General features: G+C 46.3%; 1 protein-coding gene across 5 annotated transcripts in view; it reads right to left on the reverse strand.

Annotated features, from left to right (window-relative positions):
* Nucleotides 1-4,007: 4,007 nt before the first annotated feature.
* The window catches only part of CA10 (carbonic anhydrase 10 (inactive)), a 574,039-nt gene continuing 555,081 nt past the window's right edge, over nt 4,008-22,965 (reverse strand). For all 5 annotated transcript variants that reach the window (XM_017349134.4, XM_089318013.1, XM_089318012.1 and 2 more), the window contains 4 exons: nt 22,781-22,853; nt 9,625-9,779; nt 7,687-7,861; nt 4,008-5,291 (listed from right to left, as the gene is read on the reverse strand). In XM_017349134.4, coding sequence (XP_017204623.1) covers nt 5,269-5,291; nt 7,687-7,861; nt 9,625-9,779; nt 22,781-22,853 — 426 coding nt within the window. In that variant the 3' untranslated portion in view covers nt 4,008-5,268. The remainder of the gene's footprint in view (nt 5,292-7,686; nt 7,862-9,624; nt 9,780-22,780; nt 22,854-22,965) is intronic.

The raw sequence follows: 22,965 nt of genomic DNA on the forward strand, positions 1-22,965 counted from the left end.
AAGATAAGTGAAATCATCACCATAAATCATGCCAAAAACTTAGCCATCACCTCTAAAAGTTCCCTCTTCCTTCTTTTTCTACAGTAAGAAAATTTAACGTAGGGTCTATTCTGTTATTTTTCAAATATACTGTTTTTCAGTATATGATATAATACTATGAACTAAAGGCATTAAACTGAATAGTAGGAATTATTCACCTTGTGTCATAGAAACTAAGTGCATTTTGACCAGTACCTTCCCAACTTCCCCACCCCCAGCTCTGAGTAATCACCATTCTATCCTCTGTTCCAATGAGTGGAACTATTTTAGATGGCAAATATAAGTGAGATCATAGTGTATTTGTTATTCTGTTTCCGGCTTATTTAGTGCTCCTACAACTCAATAGTAAAAAAACAAATGAGCCTATTAAAAACAGGTAAAAGACTTGAATAGTCATTTCTCAGAGAAGACACAGAAGTAGCTCACAAGTGTATGAAAAGATGCTCAATATCATTCATCATAAGGGAAATATAAATAAAAATACTCCTTGAGATATCACCTCATACCTGTTAGGATGGCCATTGTGATCGGATTGTTGTTTTCACGCTTGTTTATACTCCGGTAAAACTGTGGTCTTCCTACTTTTTACTTGTTAAATATTATGGTTAGTGGTTCATTAAGTCTGTGATTATAGAGTGGAGTGAAATTATATTTTGCAAAAATGAAGATAAAGAAGGAAGGAAGGAGATTGAGGGAAGGAGAGAGCATTATGGTTATCTTCTTAGAATTGTACCTGTGAAATATATGAAATTTCTTCTCTATATATTAATCAAACTTTTAAAACTGTACAAAAACAAAAGATAAGTTTTGGAGATGAGGGGACCCATTGTGTGCTATGGGTGGGAATGTAAATTGTCACAGTCACTATGGAAAACAGTCTGGAGGTTCCTCAAAAATAAAAAAAACCACAACTCTAGGATCCAGAAATCTCACTTTTGGGTATATATCCAAAAGAATCAAAACCAGTATCATCATGAAGAGATATCTGCCTTCCCATGTTCACTGCCACATTATTTATAACAGCAGAGACATGAAAAAAAATGAATGTCCACTGAGAGATTAATGGGTAAAGAAATGCAGTATATACATACAGTGGAATGTTATTCAGCCTTAGAAAAAGAAGGAAATCCTTTCATCTTCTACAACGTGGATGAACTTGGAGGATATTATACTAAGGAGACTTTAATGTGTAGCAACATTTGGGAACCCCTAGAGTAGGAAGTGCTGGGAATGGACATTGGGCATATACTGGTTCTCACACCTGACTGTGCATGAGAGTCACCTAGGGGCTGATTAACCCACAGAGGGCTGAGTCACTAGGTCTGCCATGGGGCCTGAGAACATGCATTTCTAGTCAATTCCCAAATGACATGAATGATTGGGGCCACACTTTGAAAACCACTGGCTTAGAAAAATTGGGGTGTGACTTCCCTACCAATCATGTGTCCTTGACTTAGTCACCTGATCTTTACAAAGCCCACTCTCTACATTTATACACAGTGAAATGAGATGATGTTTGCTAATGGTTCAGCCCAGGCTCTGGGCCACAGGGAAAATACAAGCCATGATGGATTTTATTAGTATGATTCTTCTCTGCTGGGGTCTTGGCAGGTCTTTCCTTATGTTCAATTCTGCCAGTCCCTGTGTAACATGAAGGAGAGTTTCTGCTACTGGGTGTCCCACTTTCAGACTTCCTGGAACAGGAACCCTTCAAGTATTCTGAGTTCTGGTAGGAAAGGTTCACCCACACTCTTCACCCTGGTGTGGGTGGTATAGTCTGAGACTGATGGCCACCCTCCTGCCCAGATACCAAGTTACTCTCCCACCATCCTGCACTGCAGTCCAGACATATTCAGTGTGGTGAGCTGTGCTTGTCCCAGCATCACCATGGAAACCAAACTGCTACCCAGGGAGATGGGAACAAGGCCCTGAAAGACTCTGGAAACGACAGAATGTTTCCTGAAGGGGGGCTGTGGGTTTCTCTTCTCATTCAGTTTGCCCAGAACCCGTGTGTGCGTGTGTGTGTTTGTGTGTGTGTGTGTGTTCATTCCTTCCTCCTTGATTTTGCAAGGGAGGGAACTGAGGCTCCGCATGTGTTGCCCACAGGTTGTAGAGGTTCTCTCTAGGGAGGTCTCTAGGGGCGTACGTGTGAGCCTGAGCCCTCACGGGTAAAACCAGCCTGCAGGCATGCATCCTGCTTTGCATCTTGACTACCCAGAGGTGGCAAAGTATACCGTGGTGGTGTTTCTGCTCCTTCATTCCTTCTCCAGGCCATGACCTAGGGGCCTTTTGCTACTTCAAACCAACAACTTCTTCCTCTTGGTCTTTGGGGAGGGACCAATCTGGTGAATCTTTATTAGTTCCATGAAGTATAAGGGCAAAGGCCTATGTTTCCATTTTGTAGTTGGGGAAGCCAGGTGGGTGTGGAGAAGGGGCATACAGGACTGGACTGGAAGGTGGGGTGCAGAGGCCAGTCTGTTTCAAGTTTGTACTTGGTTAAGGTGAATTTGTGCCCATGCCCAAGGACCCCAGGAGTGAGAGCCTGGGATTTCCTTTGTTCTCCTTGGACTGAAGAAGTAGTGAGAGAAGTAGGTGGGGAATGATATAGCGGGAAGGACACCAGAAGTCATCTTGTCCAAACCATTAATAGATGAGATCTGAGCCCTAGAGGGGGAGTTGACTTGCCCAAAGTCACAGAGGATGCTGCTTCAACAAAAAGGCCCCAACCCCCAGTTCCCTGCCTGCCCTCCTCACCTGTTCTCCTTCCTGTCCTCCTTGCCATACCTCGGGCATGTACCTTGGGCTCTCTGCCGGGCATCTGTTGCTGTTGTTGGGTATTAATCTGGTGTCCCTCTTGTGATTGATGCTAACCACCCCCTTCCCCTTGTAGAAAGAGGTGTGGTATGGTTCAGGGAGAACAGTATTGGGTAGGCCACACTTAAGGCTCCTTAGGCACCACTTACTGAACAGTCCATGTAGGTGTTGTACTGGTTGCTTTAAGTCACTATCCAGAGATACTTCAAAACATCTTAGAAAAAATGGAGTTAAAATACACACTGATTTGGGTGCCAAAAATTTTGAAAGTAGTGCATACCTGGGCTCCTCAAAAAGTTCATGGGCAATGCATATTACACAAAAATCGGCATGGATTTCAACAATGTTTTTGGGCCAAAATAAATCTACTATTTCTATTTTCTATGAACTTTTGAAATGCCCTCGTGTAGCGTTTAAGCGCCATAACTCATGGAGGCAGTCACTAGCATCCCCAATGTGCAGATCAGAGAAGTAAGGCAACTTGTCTAGGGTCACACAGCATACGAGTGGCATAATGAAATTGATTTGCCAGCCACAGGCTTCAGTCATTGTGCTGTGTCATTGCCTTGCACTGCAGGCGAGGGAAGACTTTGACTCAGGATGCTGCAAGGCCCCCGCGGATTGCCACCTGCCTGCCCTAAGCATGTTAATGTTTGTTTTAGCTTGAAAAACCTGATTGCTCAGAAATAGGTTTATGTGGCATAATAGCTAAGGCTGTCGTACAGCTCGCATCGATGCAAAAAAGTGAAGAAGAAAATCCAGTGAGCGTATTATTTCAGCTATGGAATAACTAGGTATTTGTTTCACTGTCTGTTGACCTCGCTACGTTTCTCAACGTGCCCACAGACATTTGCGTTCGCGCAGATTCCGCACGCTGCGCTGTCCCTCCTTCTGGGGATTGTGACAGGAAGCAGAGATGAAAGCTATTTTTAATTTGGCCTCTGAACGAACATCCAAGTCTTCCCTTCCAGCCTCTAAGCCTGTGTTTTCTCGACAGGATATTAATTACCTGGCTCTGGGTATGGCCAGGCGGGTTGTTCTGGCAGCCCCGGCTGCCTCATTGGCTCTATGTGATTGCTTATGGACCCAGCAGGACTCAGAGACTTCAGCAGGGAGCCTCCTCCTCCTCAACAAACTCAGACGTGGGTCCTGGGTAACTTGTTAAACACATTTATTGATTTTTTTTTTTGACAGTAACCAAACACAGTGAGTGACCATTATAAACAAGAGAATAAAGGCATTCTTTGTAGTTTGTGAGATCTGGCTGCACCTGGAGAGAACGGACACCCCTTTCCCAGGAATTTACAAGGCAAAGTGCATTCCTTCGGGGAGCATCACAGGGGGTGGCAGTTTCGAAATGCAAGAAATCTGTCGCCTGCTAGCTCAGGCTGAAGCTCACCTCCTATGAATGATCGAGCCATGGAGTGGAGTTAAAGTTATGCTTGCTTAGCAAATGCATTCCTGATTGCCACAAACTCAGTAGAAAGTGGACTGCAAATGAACAAGACAGGAAGATGAAGAAACAAGTGAAATCGAAGAATGCAGTTGTAGGGAGTCAGGGCTCAGCCTGGAAGGAAGGAGAAGAGACCAAAGCCAGAAAAATGAAATTAACTCGTTAAACACATTTATTGAGCTGTTAACAGTAATCAAACACAATGTATGACCTTTGGAAAACAAGAAACAGCAAATGGATCAATTCTCGGCTTGGCAAATCCTACTACAGATATGTGACAAAGAGGGAAATAATTCCATTTCTTTATAGTCTGCGGTGATATATATACACAATGTGTAGCTCTTCAATGTCTGTCCATTTTTTTTAAATTGTTGAGTAAACGGAAGAATCATAATCTAGAAATAAGTGTTCTTGGTCAGCTTTGCCCTGGCTCACCTGTCACCAGCACCCTCAAAGGATCCTAGGACACTATCCAAGAGAATTTGACACAAAGTCCACTTGATGCTGTTGGAGCCGTGTTCTCCTCTCTCGCGTTTGGAAGAATTTTGTATGTACAAAGGCTGAAAAGTCTCATTGGGTAGATGTATTAGTTCAGGAAAACAGTATCAAAATTGTCATCAGGTTAACTGGTTATTTTCTTCTAAGACGTCTTATGAATGAGCCTTTTCTTTCTGAAACTTGGCTTCCCATCATGGAGGCTGGATGATGTGTGTGTGTGTATGTGTGTGTGTAGTTATGTTGGTGTGTGTGTGTGTGTGTGTGTGTGTGAGACAGTGCATGTGTGAGAGATGCATTCCTCTGCCATGGTTTTGCAGACACTTTTCACGAAGAGAGGGCCAATCCAAAGAGTGAATGAGGCTTGGGGGAAGGAAGGAGAGAGAAGAGAGAAGGGGAACATTCTGGGTTACATCAATTCACAGTTGTAGCATTTCACTGAGGTGGATTCCTCTTGGCTTAGTTCCCTACTTGAGGAGCCATTCATTTACTGAAAGAGAAAAACAGACACACGTACAAAACAAAACAAGGCACCACAGAATTAATATGCAGTTTTGGGGGGCTTTCTCCAAAGGGGAAGGTACTGTTTTATTAATGCCTGCTTATTTATATGCATCCCAGCTACCCCTTCCCCACAACCATCTAGGCCTGTCCAGTGGGCTAGCCACTGGTCCATTTAAATGGATTAAAATTAAGAAAATGTTCGTATCCTCCTAGTCTCATTTTTGAATGCTCAGCTACCATATGGCTAATTGCTGCTGCACTGGACATGGAGATATGGAACATTTTCTTTCCTTTTTTATAATATTTTATTTTTATTATTTTTTTATTTTTTGACAGGCAGAGTGGACAGTGAGAGAGAGAGAAAGGTCTTCCTTTGCCGTTGGTTCACCCTCCAATGGCCACCACTGCCGGTGCACTGCGGCCGGCACACTGCGCTGATCCGAAGGCAGGAGCCGGGTGCTTCTCCTGGTCTCCCATGGGGTGCAGGGCCCAAGCACTTGGGCCATCCTCCACTGCACTCCCTGGCCACAGCAGAGAGCTGGCCTGGAAGAGGGGCAACCGGGACAGAATCCGGCGCCCTGACCGGGACTAGAACCCGGTGTGCCGGCGCCGCAAGGCGGAGGATTAGCCTAGTGAGCCACGGCGCCGGCCGAGATATAGAACATTTTCCTCATCTCAGGAAGTTCTTTTAGATGGCTTTTCTCTAGACAGCGATGGGCAAACTGCAGTCACAGTCAAAATCCTGCACACTACTGTTTTTTTTAAAAAGGTTTATATATGTATGTATGTATGTATGTATGTATATATGTATTTGAAGGGCAGAGTTACATGGAGAGAGGGTATAACAGAGAAATCTTAAATCTGCTGGTTTACTCCTCACATGCCTGCAATGTCTGGGGTTGGGCCAAGCCAAAACCAGAGCCAGGAATTCCATCCAGATCTCCCACGTGGGCTGTGTTGCTATCTTCTGCTTTCCCAGACACATTAGCAGGGAGCTAGATAGGAAGTGCAGCAGCTGGGATTTGAACTGGCGCCTATATGGGGTGCTAGGTAGCAGGCAGCAGCTACTGTTTTTATAAAGCTGATACACAGCCATATGCTTCCATTTACATACTGTCCACATCTGATTATACACTATGACATCAGAGTACGACAGAGACTACAATGCTCATGAAACAAAAATAGTGACTCTGTCTGTCCCTTTATAGAAACAGTATGATGACTCCTGCTCCAGACTAAAATTCGGGGTGGGTAAGCTCCTATCTGCCCTCACCACCACTTGTCACCAGCTAAGTGCCTGGCAAACAGGTGTATAGCATGTAGGCAATGCATACAAAAAGGACAAATGAATGAGCTGGATGTTTGTCTAACAGCTGTGGCTGAAAGGGAGCAGAACATTTATGATTAGGGCCTTCTATGAATGGGGGAGAGAGAAGAGGGAGGGAGCAGGGGAGGAAGGATGAAAGTTGAAGCAGAGGGTTGGGGGCAACCCTGGTGGTCACTCCTAAAGCTCCCTAGCCATGACCACAGCCTCTGTGACTGGGGAGCACGTGACTGCTACAGAGAGCTTCCCCATCCACTTTCCATCTTATTTTCCTCTCACAACAGGCTATGAAGGGGATGGGACAGAGACTGTCAGGAATCAACCAGGTCTGGAGGAGTAAATGGCTTGGCTGGGCTTTGCACAGCTCGTTAGAACCAGGCCTGGAACTCAGGTGTCCTGACTCTGAGTTCACAGCATCTCCAAGGCACTGTCTTGCCTCCATCTTCCTTTCCACACTGAGGGTTCACCATGATAATCAGCAGATATTAATTCAGTGTGTGGAAGGAAAGAGAGGGCGTGGTGTGGATCAGAGAGTACGGGAGGCAGAAGCCATCGAAGATTTCCCTTTTAGTAGTAATAACAGCCACGTCTAGGGACAGAGCACTGGACACAGTTCTGTTCACACACATTCCTCCCAGGGTCGTGATGGTCAGGCTACCAGAGGAGTTGCTCGTCTACTAGTGGAAAAGCGGTCTATCTTGTTATACACAATTAAAAGCTCTAATACTTTTTGCTGTCTTGTTCTTGGGAAAATCAGCCTTTCTTGGCTTGTCCATAGAATGGCAATAAAAAAGGGTCTTGTTGGATGGGAAGGGCTTAAAGGTCTGACATGTGAAACAGATGGATATCACATTTTTCAAGCAAGCCTTCTCCCCTTCATTTGTATGTGATAGATGGGCTTTCTCAATAAGGAGCACCATACACATGGAGGGTGGTGGTCTCACTGTCATTCGTAGCCATGATACCTACAATGGGACACCAGGCCTTCCAGAACAGGTCTGTGCAGAACGACTGAGCACTGACTTGTGTCCTCAGCTGTCTGGGCCACCACACCCACCTCTATACTGAAGCTTCTGGGCTCGGTTGTTGGGACAGTCCTTTCCCTGTAAACTGAAGTTGATGTTGGTGCGGATGCAGCGGTTGTTGAGTGGCTGGACGGGCCTGAAGTTGTCACTCATGCTCAGAAAGATCTGAGATGGCTGATTCTGGCTCAGTAGACGTAAGGAATGCATCTGAGGAGAGAGAAAGAGCCGTGAGAGCCAACCATCCTCTCTTAAATGCACTAGGGAAGAAGACATGTGGGCTGTGGCCAAGTCAGGTGGTACTGGCTGTCTGGGAAAGGGAGTGAACACCCCTCTCCCCTAGAGCCTCTTTGTTCATGGGTCCAGTTGGGCTGAAGGTTCACTAATGCCTCCATACGTGGAGTGAGCCTTGTATCTGGTTCCCCTGCTCATCCGGGTCTCTGAACAAGTCCTTTACACTCTCTCACCCTCAAATGTGCCATCTATCAATGAAGCAAATCTGGCGACAGGGTTCCCGCTTTCTTTGACACTTTGTGTGTCAACAGTTCCAGGACTGTGACATGGGTATCCCTCAGACCATATTGATGGTTCCTGTGGTCAGAACTAAACCAAGCTGGAGCAATGCAATGCCTTTTCTGTGATGATAATGGCCACCTTCCATCACAGGACCATAAAGCAAAAAAGACAGTCTAGCAGTGGAGAAGCAAATGTGTAGCAAGAAGCAGAGAGCCAGGGCTTCTGGGTTCTGAGCCCAGTGAATTCTGACATCAATTTCTAATCTTAGATTCCCTAAGTTACCTCAGTAACTCTAGAGCAAATCCTTTCTCTAACCTGAGTCTCAGTACAGATAGGACCAGGGACTTCAAAGTATTCAAATTGTTGTTGGGTCATGAACATATATCCAGTCAAGGTGACTGGACTCTGCTTCCTTAGCTCATCTTTCCTTTCCATTTTTATAGACTCTCAGAATCATAGACCATCGGAGCCGGAACAGACTCATGTAATTCCCCACCACCTTCCACCATAAAGAGGAGGGGGATTCATTGTGTAGTGCGTGTGGCAGGCCTAATGTGCACAACAAGCTGTTCAGCAAAGCTGGCACAGGAGGGGCGGTCTGGTTACACCTAGCTCTGAGAAACAGACCATCATGGGGGATGAGCTGAAAGGTATTCCATGTGCAAATGTGTTTGTGGAATGGCACCTATCATGTTACCCCGTCTAAGTGATGAAAACATGAGTTATCATTTTAGGGGACCCTGAACAGTCCCTCCCTAATTAAATCTATGTAACTTTTTAAAATCCAGCTTTTTCAAACACACTGGACCATATCGTCCATTTTGCTTATTTGTGTTTTGATCTCCATGACTACAGCACAGACCCAGTGGGAACTAACCGGCTGTCTTATCTCAGATAGGTGAGGGGCTTCTATAATTAGTTCATGGCACACCTTCTCTGATGCCAGGGCTATGTTCTGGATCGAGTGCCCCCCACATTGTCATGAGCTGAAGCTGCTGACACCAAGACCTCATCCCTCAGAATGTGCACTTACTTGGAAACAGCGTCATTGCAGGTGTAATTAGCTCAGGTAAGGTGATGTCACTGAGGCAGGCTCTAATTAAGTATGATTGATGTCCTTATAAAAAGGGGGTATTTGGACACAGGGAGAACACCATGCGAAGGAGAAGGCACAACTTGGGGAGGTGACACTTCTGCAAGCCACGAAAGTGAGGGGAGAGAGGCCTGGAACAGGTTATTCCCTATGTCTTGCAGAAAAAAAAATCAACCTTTCTCACACCTTGATCTTGGACTTCTGGCCCCCAGAACTGTGAGGCAATTGCTTCTGCTGCGTATGCCACCCTGTTTATGGCATTTCTGTACAGCAGTCCTTGTAAGTGGAAATGACAGGCACTCCACCAACCGGGCAGGCTTCCCACCATCTTCCCCACCAGTTAAAGGACTGCAGAGTGGCTCACCTGCATCCTGGTTATGTAGACAGGTTTGTTCATTATTATCCAACTTGCTGTCTCATAGCAGGGTGGGATAGTCATGGACCCATCATAAGTAATGAAACTAGAGGTCTCTGGATATAATTCCTCTATATTAAGTCCCTGTAGTAAATACGCATCATCTGGAAAAGAAAATAAAAACTATTTAAGAATGAGGTTTCTTGAGAAAGTGCTTGTATTGCTGATTTTTTTTTTGGTCCTTTCTGGATTCAAGGTGATTCTGTCAAGATAGTTTCAGTAACAAACAGCCCCCCCCCCCCCGAAATTTCAATACTTTTTAACAACAAAGGCTTATTTCTTGCTCACAAACGTGGCTGAGGACTTCTCTCCAAATGTCACTGTTGACCATACTGTGGGACCAGCCTCCTAGAGTATCCACTGTTTGGACCTCTGTGATTGACGTTGACTGATAGAAGTGAAGTTTGGTGGCTCTTAAAGCTTCCATTCCGGAAGTGCACAGGCCACTTCTGCTCACATCTTGGTAGACAAAGCAGGCTCATGGTCAAGGCTGATGCCAGGGATGTGAGGAAGCACATTCTTCCCACAGGATGGGACACTGAATACAGGGAACTGTAGGGAATGTGGTTGACTGCAAGGACTGTTTGAAGAGCTGGGTCCCTGGTCATGGTTCCATAGGTGGCATAATCATAATGATGTGGAGACTTCAAGGCTTTCAGACCTCTTGAAAAGTTGCCTAGTCACCATGCTTATTAACTGATTTTTAAAATAAGAACAAGATAATATCTTCAGAAAGAAAAGTATATCAGGCCAAATACCACCATGAGATTCACTGGTGAAATTCAGCAACTGATTCCACTTTGTGTGGATGTCTTCCCTCTTAGACTGGTTGAAGAATTCAGGCCCCCACATCTTTTACTATGAAATATAGTTATTCAGTGATAAACAATGTAAATATATACAGACTGCTGCATGGAAAAAAAGAAATTTAAAAATCCCAGTAAAATAGAAAACCATTTGTAGTGTTTTAGGGCATTTCTTTTTAAAACTCCAAGTGTGTTGGTTGCATTTTTATAAAATTGTAAAGCACTGGAATTTTCAAATCTCAAATTGCAACAATTCCCTCTCCCTCTCCCTCTCTCCCCTTCTCCCCTTCTCCCCATGATTCTTCCTTGCTTCTTTATGCATATTGCTGGCCTCTTCTCCTGGCTTCCAGAAATTAGTACTGTTGTTTCTCTGGCCATTCCTTCTGGAGTTCTTTCGCTGACTGTGATCTTCTACCTGCTTCTCTCATGCTGACATTCCCCGAGGACCAGCCAGGGCCTCTCTCCTTTACCTGCTCTATATTCTGATCCTGGGGTAGCCCGACTACAACCATGGCTTCAGTTCTCTGTATCGCAGATCTGTGCACCTAGATGCATCGCAACCCCCGGTGTGCTCACGACTGTGGTCAGCTGCTAAAGCCCAGAGAATACCTGGCAGGATCCCAAAGCCTGGTTGGCAGAGGGATGGGACTGGTTTCTCCACCCCCGCCCCTAGATTCATGTATGTTTTCTTCTCTGTGTGTCCCACTCCCGAGCAGAAAGGACCCACCCTTCAGAGATTGATAGAACCTCTCTAGTATTTATTCTGCACACACAATGATAAATAAGGATTTTTACCTATAACTGGAACCTCACGCTGACTCAGAGATGGATCAGGCACAGAGTAGCATCCTCATTTGCAAGCAACTGAATGTCAAGGACGCAAAGTGACTTACCCAAGCTCACGGAGCTGAGTTGTGATTACAGAGCGGGGAAGGAAATCCAGTTCTCCCGACCTCCAAACTAAGGGCCTGCATTCATTCAACAAGTATTCCCTAAGCACCTCTTTGTGTTGCACAGAGTTAGGCTCTGGGATAGAGCAACAAAAAAAAAATGTAAGCAGTACCTGGCCTTATTCTTGTTGAAGAGATAGACAGCAAATGGCAGGAGAGATATATTCATATTATCCTGTCAGGGTGATAAATGCACCTTGGCTCACTCAGAATTTACCTACTGAACAATGTTAGTGCTGCTAATCTATTTTCCTGGGCAAAGACTCCCTCCCCTCCATTCTTTCTCCCAGAAATTTCTCATTCCACTTTCTCTGAAAGAAAGAGCCATCTTGGCTAAGGGAGCTTGAATTTCAGTATCAATTAAATTAAGAAAACATTGCCTAGACCAATGATTTGGAACAGTGTAAATAAAACCATCATCTGTCTGTTCTGGCCACAACTGCCCTTCGTGGCTTCCAATTCTCCTGATAGGAAAATGGACCCCAGCCCAGGGCTCTGTCCACAAAAACTCCCTGAGGGAGAGAGCGTGGCCAAGCTGAATTTGGAGACCACCCCTGTGACAGAAGGACTGCCTGTCACTTTCATTGAAGTGTTTCTGCCTTTCCATCAAAACTCCAGGGAATCACAATAAGCTCAAGAGAAGCGACTGGAATGTGATCATGCTGGGTGTGCACTGTGGCCTCTGTGGTCTGATGTTTCCGTGAGAAGTCGTGGTGCCTGGAGCATACAGTCCCGCCCCAGTCCTCAGAGGGTGGGTCAGGTGCCAACGCAGCGTAAATGGAGCAGTCATCAGCTGACTTTGCTGCTTAGGCACCTAACAGGAACGAGTGAGGCACTGCGCTAGGGATAGGTGAACAGGATGTAATTAAGTGGGTGCAGTGAGGAGTCCCAGAGACAGTAATATCCATCTGTGTTGGCCCAGAGGCCAACAGGGGCAGTGGGGAGGGAGGGCTGACTGGAAGTGCATGGCAGGGGATAAGAGATGGTAATCAACATGTCCAAGGCATTGCAGGAAGCACTAGGGAAGCGTAGAGAGTGGGGATGGCTGGCATGTGGGTGAGATGCAGGGGAGGGATACTGTGGGGTCGGCACGGGCGACGTCCAGAAGGTCCTTTCCAGTGCTGGCCTTTGTCCCGAAGGCAGTATGGAGCCACTCGAGGGGCCGAAACTGGGAGCAGCAGCTGGATCAGAGCTGTACTTAATGAGGCTTGCTCTGACGCTGGTTTGGCTTGAAGATTAACATACTGAATGAGAGAAGGAAGCATTCGGCACATTTTTATTAAAGGTCAATGTGATTTGTTTAACCAAGCTTGCAACGAGGAGCACATGGGGTACTCCAGTGTGCTGCTATTATTGTCTTTTATTTTATCCAGGGCGGCGGGGAGGAGGGAAGGAGGGAGGCAGTAGAATGAGGGGCTTCCAGGCATGACTGAAGTAATGAAAAAGAACATTTATGTTTCCCAGAAACTATAGCCAGACTCTGGGTTGCAGCCACACTGATGGAAAGGGCTGTGGGTGGGTATGGGCTCCACGTTGCCTCCAGGATGAGGCCCAGACTCTGAACAGCACTGAGAAGGACCTTCTGGATGTGGGCGGGTGGTGCTGACCCCACCAGCCTCATGTCCCACTGTCTCCCTCCCCTGCATCCGTACCTCTCCTTGCAGCTTGCCCACCGTCTAGCCACCCTCAGGTATATACCACTCTCTACGCTTCCTCCATTTCTCCAGCATGGCTCTGTCTGCACTGCCCTTGACATTCCACTCCCTGCCTGCAGCAGCATCTGTCAGATGGTGGGGCAACCCCTCTAGGCTTCCGTCCACACCATTAGCTCTAATATGTGCTGCTAACCACCGTAGCCACACCCCAAGACATCAGGGTGAGGCTGCTTGTCCCATTTCTGTCCCTGTGTGGCACTGTCATATTTCTAGATCAAACACAGCAGTACCCTCGTTGCTGAGATCAGTGTCCTCATGACTCAGCACTGTGCCCCCAAAGCTGCCAAGAAATAAGTGTTCCAGACTTTAGGTATTGGGATTAGGAACAGGACGACTTCATGCATTTTCCTTTCTCCCCATGGGAGCTTACTTGGTACATTTGATGGGGTCTAAGTAAAGGATATGGATGAAACCCAAACTTTTCAGCCTCAGTGCCAAGACTCTAGGGCATTTTTCTTGGCTAACAGGCCAGGAGGTAATCATTACCCACAGACTATCTCGTCCATACAGCAGTCCGCAGAAAACCGTTGTCTCTTTACAGATTGGGGTTAGTGTCCAGGCAGTGGAGACAGGAAGGAGGCTGAACAGTAATGCAGTGGAAGGCAGATTCTCTTCTCAAAACTTCACCCAATCTATCCATATGTAAGAATGGCAATGATCTGGCCAGTGCCGCAGCTCACTGGGCTAATCCTCTGCCTGCAGCACCGGCACCCCGGGTTCTAGTCCCGGTTGGGGTGCCAGATTCTGTCCCGGTTGCTCCTCTTCCAGTCCAGTTCTCTGCTGTGGCCCGGGAGGGCAGTGAAGGATGGCCCAGGTCCTTGGGCCCTGCACCCGCATGGGAGACCAGGAGGAAGCACCTGGCTCCTGGCTTCGGATTGGTGCAGTGTGCCGGCCACAGCATGCCAGCTGTAGTGGCCATTTGGGGGGTGAACCAATGGAAAAGGAAGACCTTTCTCTCTGTCTCTCTCTCTCACTGTCTAACTCTGCCTGTCCAAAAAAAAAAAAAAAAATGGCAATGATCTAGAAATGGTTATGGTTGTTTTGGAGGGGAGCTCAGATGCCACAGGGGTAACTAATACCTCTACTTGTTGTAAGGCTGTTAGAAGGGAATGATGGCAGAAGTTAAATGTTCTCATGAGTAGTTTTACAGAGTTTGTCTAGCTACCTATACTAATGTCTTCGATCTATCTATCATCTGTCACACGAGAAAACAGCTTATATGAATGTACTTCAAAAGTTTGTGTAAAAATGGAATTAATAGATAAACTTAATTTAGTGCAGAGAGTTTTTGAATCCATGGGTAATTTTTATGATAATTTACATTTCAATGAACTTTTTGAAGATCTCTTATAGAGGGCAAAACCTTGGCCTTCAAGTGGGAATCTTAGTTCAAGTCTAGGTTCTAATTATGGCTTTGAAGTTTCTTCACTGGGAAGTCGTGTAGCCTTTTGGTTGGGGCACCAGGCGATTCTGGATAATTACTAAAAACATTCTATGGATCAAAAAGTCTTTCTCAACATAAACAAGCCTGGGTGGCTAAATTTCTCTTAGGTCAAATGTTTGGTAGAGCAGTGCTGTAATGGTTTATGTTTTGGTGGCATCTTTAGTGCTTAGGAAGATTGCTTGAAAAATCAATACATGCAGAATATTCGTGAAGTGTCTAGCTCAGTTTTGCTTTTAAATGACTGCAGAAGTCGACAGCTATTCTTTGCTGAATCCGTGATCGATCTCAGAGTTCTCAGTCATAGCAACAACTCTTAAGTTGACTCTTCCTTTTTGGTGTAAGAAAAATCCACTATGATGAAATGCCAGAGATGCACAGGGGATCTTTCCCTTGGTGCAAGCTTCAGGGGCAGCCTCTGTGAAGAATACACCAAGCTTACTTCTGTGGACCATGGGCGAAATTCACAGCACTTGCTATCTGCTTATGGGGTTCCCGTTTAAAGTAAACTATGCCAATCGGAAAAAGGCCATGGCGGTTCTGAGATCCATACTGTTCCTGATCAATACAGAGCTATTTGGCAATTTTCTGATGGAGAATGACATTTCCTCTTGTAATCGGAGGCAAATTCAACTGAAACTAGAAAAGGCAATTACTAAAGGGTAAACTCATATGATTTTTTTTTTGTTTTACACAAATAAACGAAAAAAAAAAAGAGCCTCTGAGAATTGACCTCACGGAGGCACACTGCTCCCTCTCTGTTTCTTGCAGACGTGAGTAACTTAGATGGCAGCACGGGAAAGTGTATGCTGCATTTCACATTCTGGGGAAACATATTCAAAGCCATTCCTTTGCAATGAAAGTACAAGTTCAATTAAGCATAGAGAAAGGCATCGGGGGCAGTATGCCTAAACTCCTCAGTGATATTTCATCACATTTAATGCCGTGTCCCCCTGAGGAGCAGTGAGGAAAATACTTGGCAACATTGCTGAGAGGTATACAGCAGTTACAGCTTGGTCTGTCTGTGCCTACACCTTCATCTCTTAGCAAAAGGGTGCGTGTGGCTGTGGGCTGGGTCAAAGCTACAAACAGGGAAGACTAAACAAAATGGTTTAAGGGATTCATACCACGTGCCAAACACCGTGTTTAAAAGCTCTCCTCCAAAGGCCTTCAGTGGTTTGCCTTAGATTCCTCCAGGGAATATGTTTAGACAACAACAGACTTTTTGATCCCTTGGACTCAGTTGGGTTGAAGGTCATCAACAGTGTTGACTGTCAATGAAATGGCTGGGGCACATGACACTGAAGGAGAGGGAAGCTACCAAAATAACTCTCCTAGGACACTGGAAGAAAGTGACCATTGGTAGGCAATGTTCTTATAACCACTCCCTCTTAGCCATTTAAGAGGGCTCTTTGAACTCCGTTAGTCCTAGCATTGCCACTTGAAAATGTCGTAAGATCTCTTAAAAACATAAATGAAATGGTTTAGTGAAATCAGGTGAATACTACAATGATACAAATGTTACCTTTTATGCAATTAGGGTTCTGTGCTTGCAAATTAATTAACACAAGGAAAACAGATACGGGCATTATTCCAAAATGCTACATTAAAAAATTAAAATACTTTGAGTTAAATCACTAGCATCTCCTCCAGAGAATCCAGCTAGAAAATCCATTTTCATGTCATGATTTCAGTCTTGACCCTCTGCCAGTTGAAGGGGAATTTAACTTTAATAAAATGGACTTTCTTTAGGAGACTTTCTAAATTCAGCCTGAAATTAATTTAGGTTGGTCTTTTCCTTTGTCGGTCTCAGCTAGTGAGAATGTTTTATAACTTTTATTCAGACATAGGAAATCTAAGCTTTCAAGGAGAGTAGTAGAATCTCATTAAGTCCTTACCATCTATTGCATGGATTCAAGCACAGAGGCTGCTCATGCAAAGCAAATGCTACTGCCTTGTCTTGTGTGAGGAGTCTGCATAAAGTTCTTGAAAACATGCATTGTCTTTCAGCTGCACTTTCCTAGAACTTCTTGAAGTCCCTTTGTATTCCCCTTTGATATTGTTTTCTTTGGCACCATAGTTACCTATCTACTGCCCTTCAGGAAGCTGAACTTGACAGCCGTGCAACTCAGAACAACTTAGGAATGCAGTGCTTGTATACTTAGTTCATACATGTCCATGTTCAGTCAACTGACTCATTACCTGGTTTAATCTCACTCCAGCCCTCTTAACATCCATGTTTAAGACCCTCATCTTCCTGGGGAGGGAATTATATTTCAGAGATGTTAAGAACTTCCTGAATTCACAGCACGAAGGAAGTGATGCAGCCAGGAAAGGAGCCCAGGTGTGCTCAGCTCCATCGCTCTTCAGGCAGAACCGCATCCCATGAATATGGTGGCCTTCACTGGCGTTGCACTTGGGTCCCCAAATTCCCAGCCCTCTTTCAAGATTCTCCTCTCTTCCTTTTATAGATTCCCTGGTATTTATTTTCTTAATGAGATCAAAAGAATGAGTTTGCACAATTTTCCTTTTTACCTAGTTACCCATTCTGAGCCAATCACGTAAACCGGGAAGACGGACCAATCCCTACCAGCTTCTGTGTTATGGAGATTTCACCTGATGCTTCCATGCTTGCACCTGCTGGCCTGCACCCGCTAAGCAAGCTGTCGAGTCAGCCCTCGGCGAGGCTCTGCCAGAGTGAGAGTCTAAGGATATCTTCAGAAGTGATTTTTCACTCCTAAACCATGGAGATGGGAGCTGCTCTTTCAAAAATGAGGACCTGTCCTGCTTCTCTATTCTAACTGCCATGAGGCTATCTGCATTTAAATGCCATCTGGATGTTGAAGGCTTCCATATTTATATCTTCAGTTCTCTCTCCTGGAAAACAGACTCATCTGTCCAACTGCCTACTCCACACCTCTCCTTGGATGCCTCATAGACATCCCTAGTTCAACATGGTCAACGCTTCTGACTCTCCACCCACCAACATGCTTATGCTTCATTCACAGTTTTCCCCATCTCAGCTGATGGAAGCATCCTCTTTCCAGTTGCTCAGCCAACAAGCCTTACAGTCATCCTTTTTTTTGACAGGCAGAGTTAGACAGTGAGAGAGAGAGAGAGAGACAGAGAGAAAGGTCTTCCTTCCATTGGTTCATCCCCCAAAGTGCACTGCGCTGATCTGAAGCCAGGAGCCAGGTGCTTCCTTCTGGTCTCCCGTGCAGGTGCAGGGCCCAAGCACTTGGGCCATCCTCTGCTGCCTTCCTGGGCCACAGCAGAGAGCTGGCCTGGAAGAGGAGCAACCAGGACAGAATCCTGCGCCCCAACTGGGACTAGAACCTGGGGTGCTGGCGCCGCAGGGGGAGGATTAGCCACGTGAGCCGTGGCGCCAGCCTATAGTCATCCTTAACTCCTCACTTTCTCTCTCATCACACACACAGCTCATCTGTCAAGAAATCTCCTAGCTTTTCCCTCAAAACATAACCATTTCTCACCCTCCCGTCCCCATTAGCATGGTTATAATCAATGACATTGCCTCCTCGTTTGGACTGCTGCAATCCTCTCCCAAGTTCACACTTAACCCCTGTGTAGTTTAATCCCAACCAACAACCAGGGTAATCTTTTGTCAGCAGATACTGTCACTCTGTACAAAGTATTAGGTTGATTTGTCCTGACAGTGGCCTCCAAGGGGAAAACTTGAAGACTAACCCCATCTAGAACCAGTCTCTGTGCCTTCCCCAGTTACTCTGGATGGCAGTAATGGCAGTGCCACGGTGTCCCTTTGCATGACATTGATTTCCACTGGAAATCCCATGACAAGGGGAAGACAGGAGTTGCAAAGTGTTTAGGCTGAGAGGAGCTTGAGCTAAGTGCCCACAAGTTCTGTGGTGAGTTTGTGTCCCTTCCAAGTGGAAGCAAATGCAAAAAAGCCAAGAACTAGTTTTTCATATGGAACCAAAGTTGCAATTTCAAGAAAAGTATGCTGAAAGTTTCATGTAATGTGCAAGCGTGAGCATTATAACTAGTTTTCAGATCTCCGAGTTAAGGTTTTTTTTTTCTTTTGTTCCACAGAGAGGAAGCATAATAGGAAGGAAAAGATACTGAGAAAAGCACAGAGGGAACCCATGTTTGGATCCTTGCTCTTCTATTATGGAAGAAGGGACTTTAGGAAACTTCATTCCTTCCCCAACCCATCTCCATGGGAGGAGTTTAACACTAGACTTGGCCATGTCACTTGCTTTGTTTACGGGAAAGTAGATAGAAATGTTGGGGTTGGGGCTGGCGCAGCGGTTAATCCTCCGCCTGAGGTGCCGGCATCCCATATGGGCGCCGGGTTCTAGTCCCAGTTGCTCCTCTTCCAGTCCAGGTCTCTGCTGTGGCCCAGGAGGGCAGTGGAGGATGGCCCAAGTGCTTGGGCCCCTGCACCCGCATGGGAGACCAGGAAGAAGCACCTGGCTCTTGGCTTTGGATCGGCACAGCGCCGGCCATAGCAGCCATTAGGGGAGTGAACCAATGGAAGGAAGACCTTTCTCTCTGTCTCTCTTTCTCTCACTGTCTATAACTCTACCTGTCAAATAAAAAGAAAAAAGAAATGTTGTGAGTTACAAGATTAAGTGTTATGTAACATCAAGTGTTTCTGGCTCCTGCTATGATAAATCTTTACCCTGGATATCCTCCTAATCCTGGAAAAATGAGTTATATGGAGCTGAGTTGCATGAGAGACCTGCAGACTTGCAGCAGGAAGGAGGCAGAGCCAGCCCAACTGACCCACAGATGCAGCAGTGAGAAAGAGCATTGCTGAATGCTTGTTTATTATGCACAAGTTGCTGGCTTAGGCACTCACTCACTCCATGTGTGTTCTTGGTCAGGTGACTTCACTTCTTAGAGTCTTGGTTTTTCTCATCTGTAAACTTTAGGCTTTTTGATGGGGCTAGCAATGGTCCTCATTCAGAAGGACTCTGTGAGTACCTGTAAGGCGCTGTGTGCACAGCACTGACCCTCGCGTACGGAGAGTGCTCAGTGAGCGTCACTTCCAGGTTCCTGATGCTCAACACATGGCAGAGTGGGTGCTGCATCTAAATGAGCAGGGCAGGTTGACGCTATGCTGGGGTGTAATTCCGGGTAGCAGTGCCGGAATGAGCTGGTTGGGAGAGTGGGGAGGGGTGGAGGTAATATGTCCCTGGGTAGTGTGGTTGACGAGGCAGTCGGGGGTTGATTTCTTTTTATTCTACTAAGAGGTGTGGACTCAGGCTACCCTGATAAATGCCCAGGAGCAGGCCGCATTGGCTTTACCTGGACTTGAATTCTCTGACCGACGGCGGCATAACCTGCTGCCTCTTGCAGAGCCTCAGCAGAGACTCCAGGCTTGTGTCCTAGTAAATGACTCCTGTCCCAGGGCCCCCTGCTTGTTAGGCTGGGCCAACCTCCTGCAGGCTGGCTGCCTTAGGGAATTTAGCCAGCAGGAAGAGTGCTATGAGTTCCTGCTGAGCCAATAAATCCCTTTCTGTCACAGTATCCAGGGCACAGCTCTGTCTGAGCATTCCTTTGTATGGGGTCATCATTATCCCCATGGTGTGCCTACCTTCAGGTATGTGATAAAGGTCGCTATGGGAACACCTCTATTATGCCAGAGCGTAAGAGCACCAAATACCTGTTATTAGAGGGCTGGAAGCAGTTCCCTCTCTCCATGCAGGCCTGGGTCTCTTCTATCTTTACTCCCCTTTCTTTTCCTGTTCTCTGACAGGCGTAGAGGATGCAGGACACAGAAGAGGGTGCTCCTGCTCTGCTCCCTTCCTTTGCATTTCTAAGTGTGGCTTTGGAGGCACAGGGGTGCCTGCCTTCTGTGTGCACTCCCTAGCACAGCGTGGAGCTCCGGCCCTGGAACATTCTTCCTACCACTCCCTCCGCCTCTGTCACTGATACTGAAGGGGGTCATTCATTCCTCCTTTAACTCTGGCCATCCCCAGTGCTTGTGGGTACATTTGAACTAGTCACTGATGGGAACGGCTGATGAGACAGGCTTCCTCCCTCTGGACTCTTCCTCGCCCCTTTCCTGCTCTCAAACCTTTGGGTGTGTGGCTTCCTCTGCCTAGAATGCTGTATGTCTGTTCCTTGCTGTCTCCGTCCCTCCCCCATCTCCTCTTCCCCTCCCCTCTCCTCCCTTGCTCCTCCTCCTGGGGGCAGCAGCTCCATCACTTAGTATTAATCTGACCAGTGCCAGGGATGGGGTGGGGAGGAAAGTCCCATTAAGGACTGCTTCTGCAATTGGCAATCTGTCAGATTGTGTGTTGGGGTTTAATGTGTGATTTCACGGCTTTTCACGGTCTCTAAACCGCAAATTCAAGATTATTTGAAAACATTTTATTTAATTTTCATGCTTTTTTAATCAAAAAAGTTAAAAGAATAATCATCTTTATGGGTGGTTATAAATGTTCTATTTACAGGCAAGACAGAAATATCTCCCTTAGCTGAGCAATCCAAGTGTGTGCTTGGAGAAGACATCGCAAGAATACTAATGAAGAGGGAAGGAGTGTGTTTGAAGACAAACTGAATTCATTCTTCTAGGCGATGTCCATCTAGGTGGGGTGATTCTCCAAGAGCCTTTGTCATCCCTCTCTCCCCCCAGCCTCTTCCTGGGGCAGTGACTTGGCAGTGAACCGACCTTGTGGGTAGAACTGGAGTCTGGGCTATCTTTACATTCCAGAAGCCTCACTTGGTGCCTGTCAGGGGGCAGGCATGCATGAAATGCTCGTTGAATGAATAATAGATGGATGAGGGAAGCACTTTCCATACTCTGCCTCCAGCGGTCTAAGGTGAGACCTGTAAATATTCACTCTGTCTTTTCCACATTACCATCAGAGACACGACAGGCATGGCTCAGCTCCTAGCTGGGTGAAGGGCATGCCGGAGGGATGGAGGAATGCGGGGTGTCAGGGTGTTTGCATTGCCTATTGCTGGATTCAGAATCCTGGACCTAGAAGGCCTTTAGAAACCTCAAGCTCAAGGTTTTCACTTTATAGATGAGGAAACTCAGTCAAAGTGACTTTGGCTTCTTGAAGGACAAAGACCCTGAATCCCAGCTTCCTGTTTACTCCTACCTAATTAGGTAAAAACTTTTTTTTTTTTTCTTAAACTGATTTGTTTTAGTTCATAGTGTGTGCTGTCTCACCCAAGTTTTCACAGATCTCGCCACTTCTGGGATTGTGGTGGGCGACCCTGGCTCCCTGTTTTCTCCTTTCACATTTGCATTGTTCTCTGTGCTGCACAAGGAGTCTGGGGTGAAACAGAAACCCAAAGCATCTGGGCTGAGTCCTCTAGACCCATGGGCCACACATGGGAGTGAAGAAAGATGCCATCCATGGTGCCTATACCTGGGAGGGAGACTTTGCCACACAGAGAAGGAGACCTGGTCCAGGTGAGGGCCTCTAAGGGTTGAGATTGAATCCAAGGTTCCTAGTGGGTACATTTTCTTTCTTTCTTTCTTTCTTTCTTTCTTTCTTTCTTTCTTTCTTTCTTTCTTTGACAGGCAAAGTGGACAGTGAGAGAGAGAGACAGAGAGAAAGGTCTTCCTTTGCCGTTGGTTTACCCTCCAGTGGTCGCCGCGGCCGGCGCGCTGCAGCCAGCGCACCGCGCTGATCCGAAGGCAGGAGCCAGGTACTTCTCCTGGTCTCCCATGGGGTGCAGGGCTCAAGTACTTGGGCCATCCTCCACTGTACTCCCTGGCCACAGCAGAGAGCTGGCCTGGAAGAGGGGCAACCGGGACAGAATCCGGTGCCCTGACCGGGACTAGAACCTGGTGGGCTGGCGCCGCAAGGCGGAGGATTAGCCTAGTGAGCCGCGGCGCCGGCCATAGTGGGTACATTTTCAATCACATAATCAGAAAAGCCCCCGCTGTGGACAGCTAATGTGGTGGAGTTTGTCAGCTGGCAGAGGCCCCCAGCTCATTAGTAATCCATACACTAACGATGACCATCATCATCGCCTTAGGCAGGCATGGATGACAAAGGCGCCCTGGGGACCTCTGTTTGAAATGAACTGCGTTTTAGCCAACCCTGTCTCTCCAGACAGACTTTCTGCAGAAATAAAGGATTACAAAGCCAAAGGGGCCCGCAGAGATCATCAGTTCTGGCTTCTTGCCTTCCGAAGGAACTAACCTTTGTAGAATAGTTGTAGTGGAGGAAACTGAAGCAAACTTACTTTTATATGTTATTCTTGTGATAGTATCTCTGTTGAGCATTCGATTAAGAAATGGATTTGATGAATCAGAAACCTAGGGGAGAAAGGAAAATATTAATTACTAGGAAGCAATTTCCCATATAAACATCACCTTCATGCATTCACTCATTCATTTGTATTTCCTGGGTGCCTGCCATGGCCAACAC

Source organism: Oryctolagus cuniculus, chromosome 17 (genome assembly GCF_051225735.1).
Source record: "Oryctolagus cuniculus isolate XC-2025 breed Fujian yellow rabbit chromosome 17, ASM5122573v1, whole genome shotgun sequence".
NCBI lineage: Eukaryota > Metazoa > Chordata > Mammalia > Lagomorpha > Leporidae > Oryctolagus > Oryctolagus cuniculus.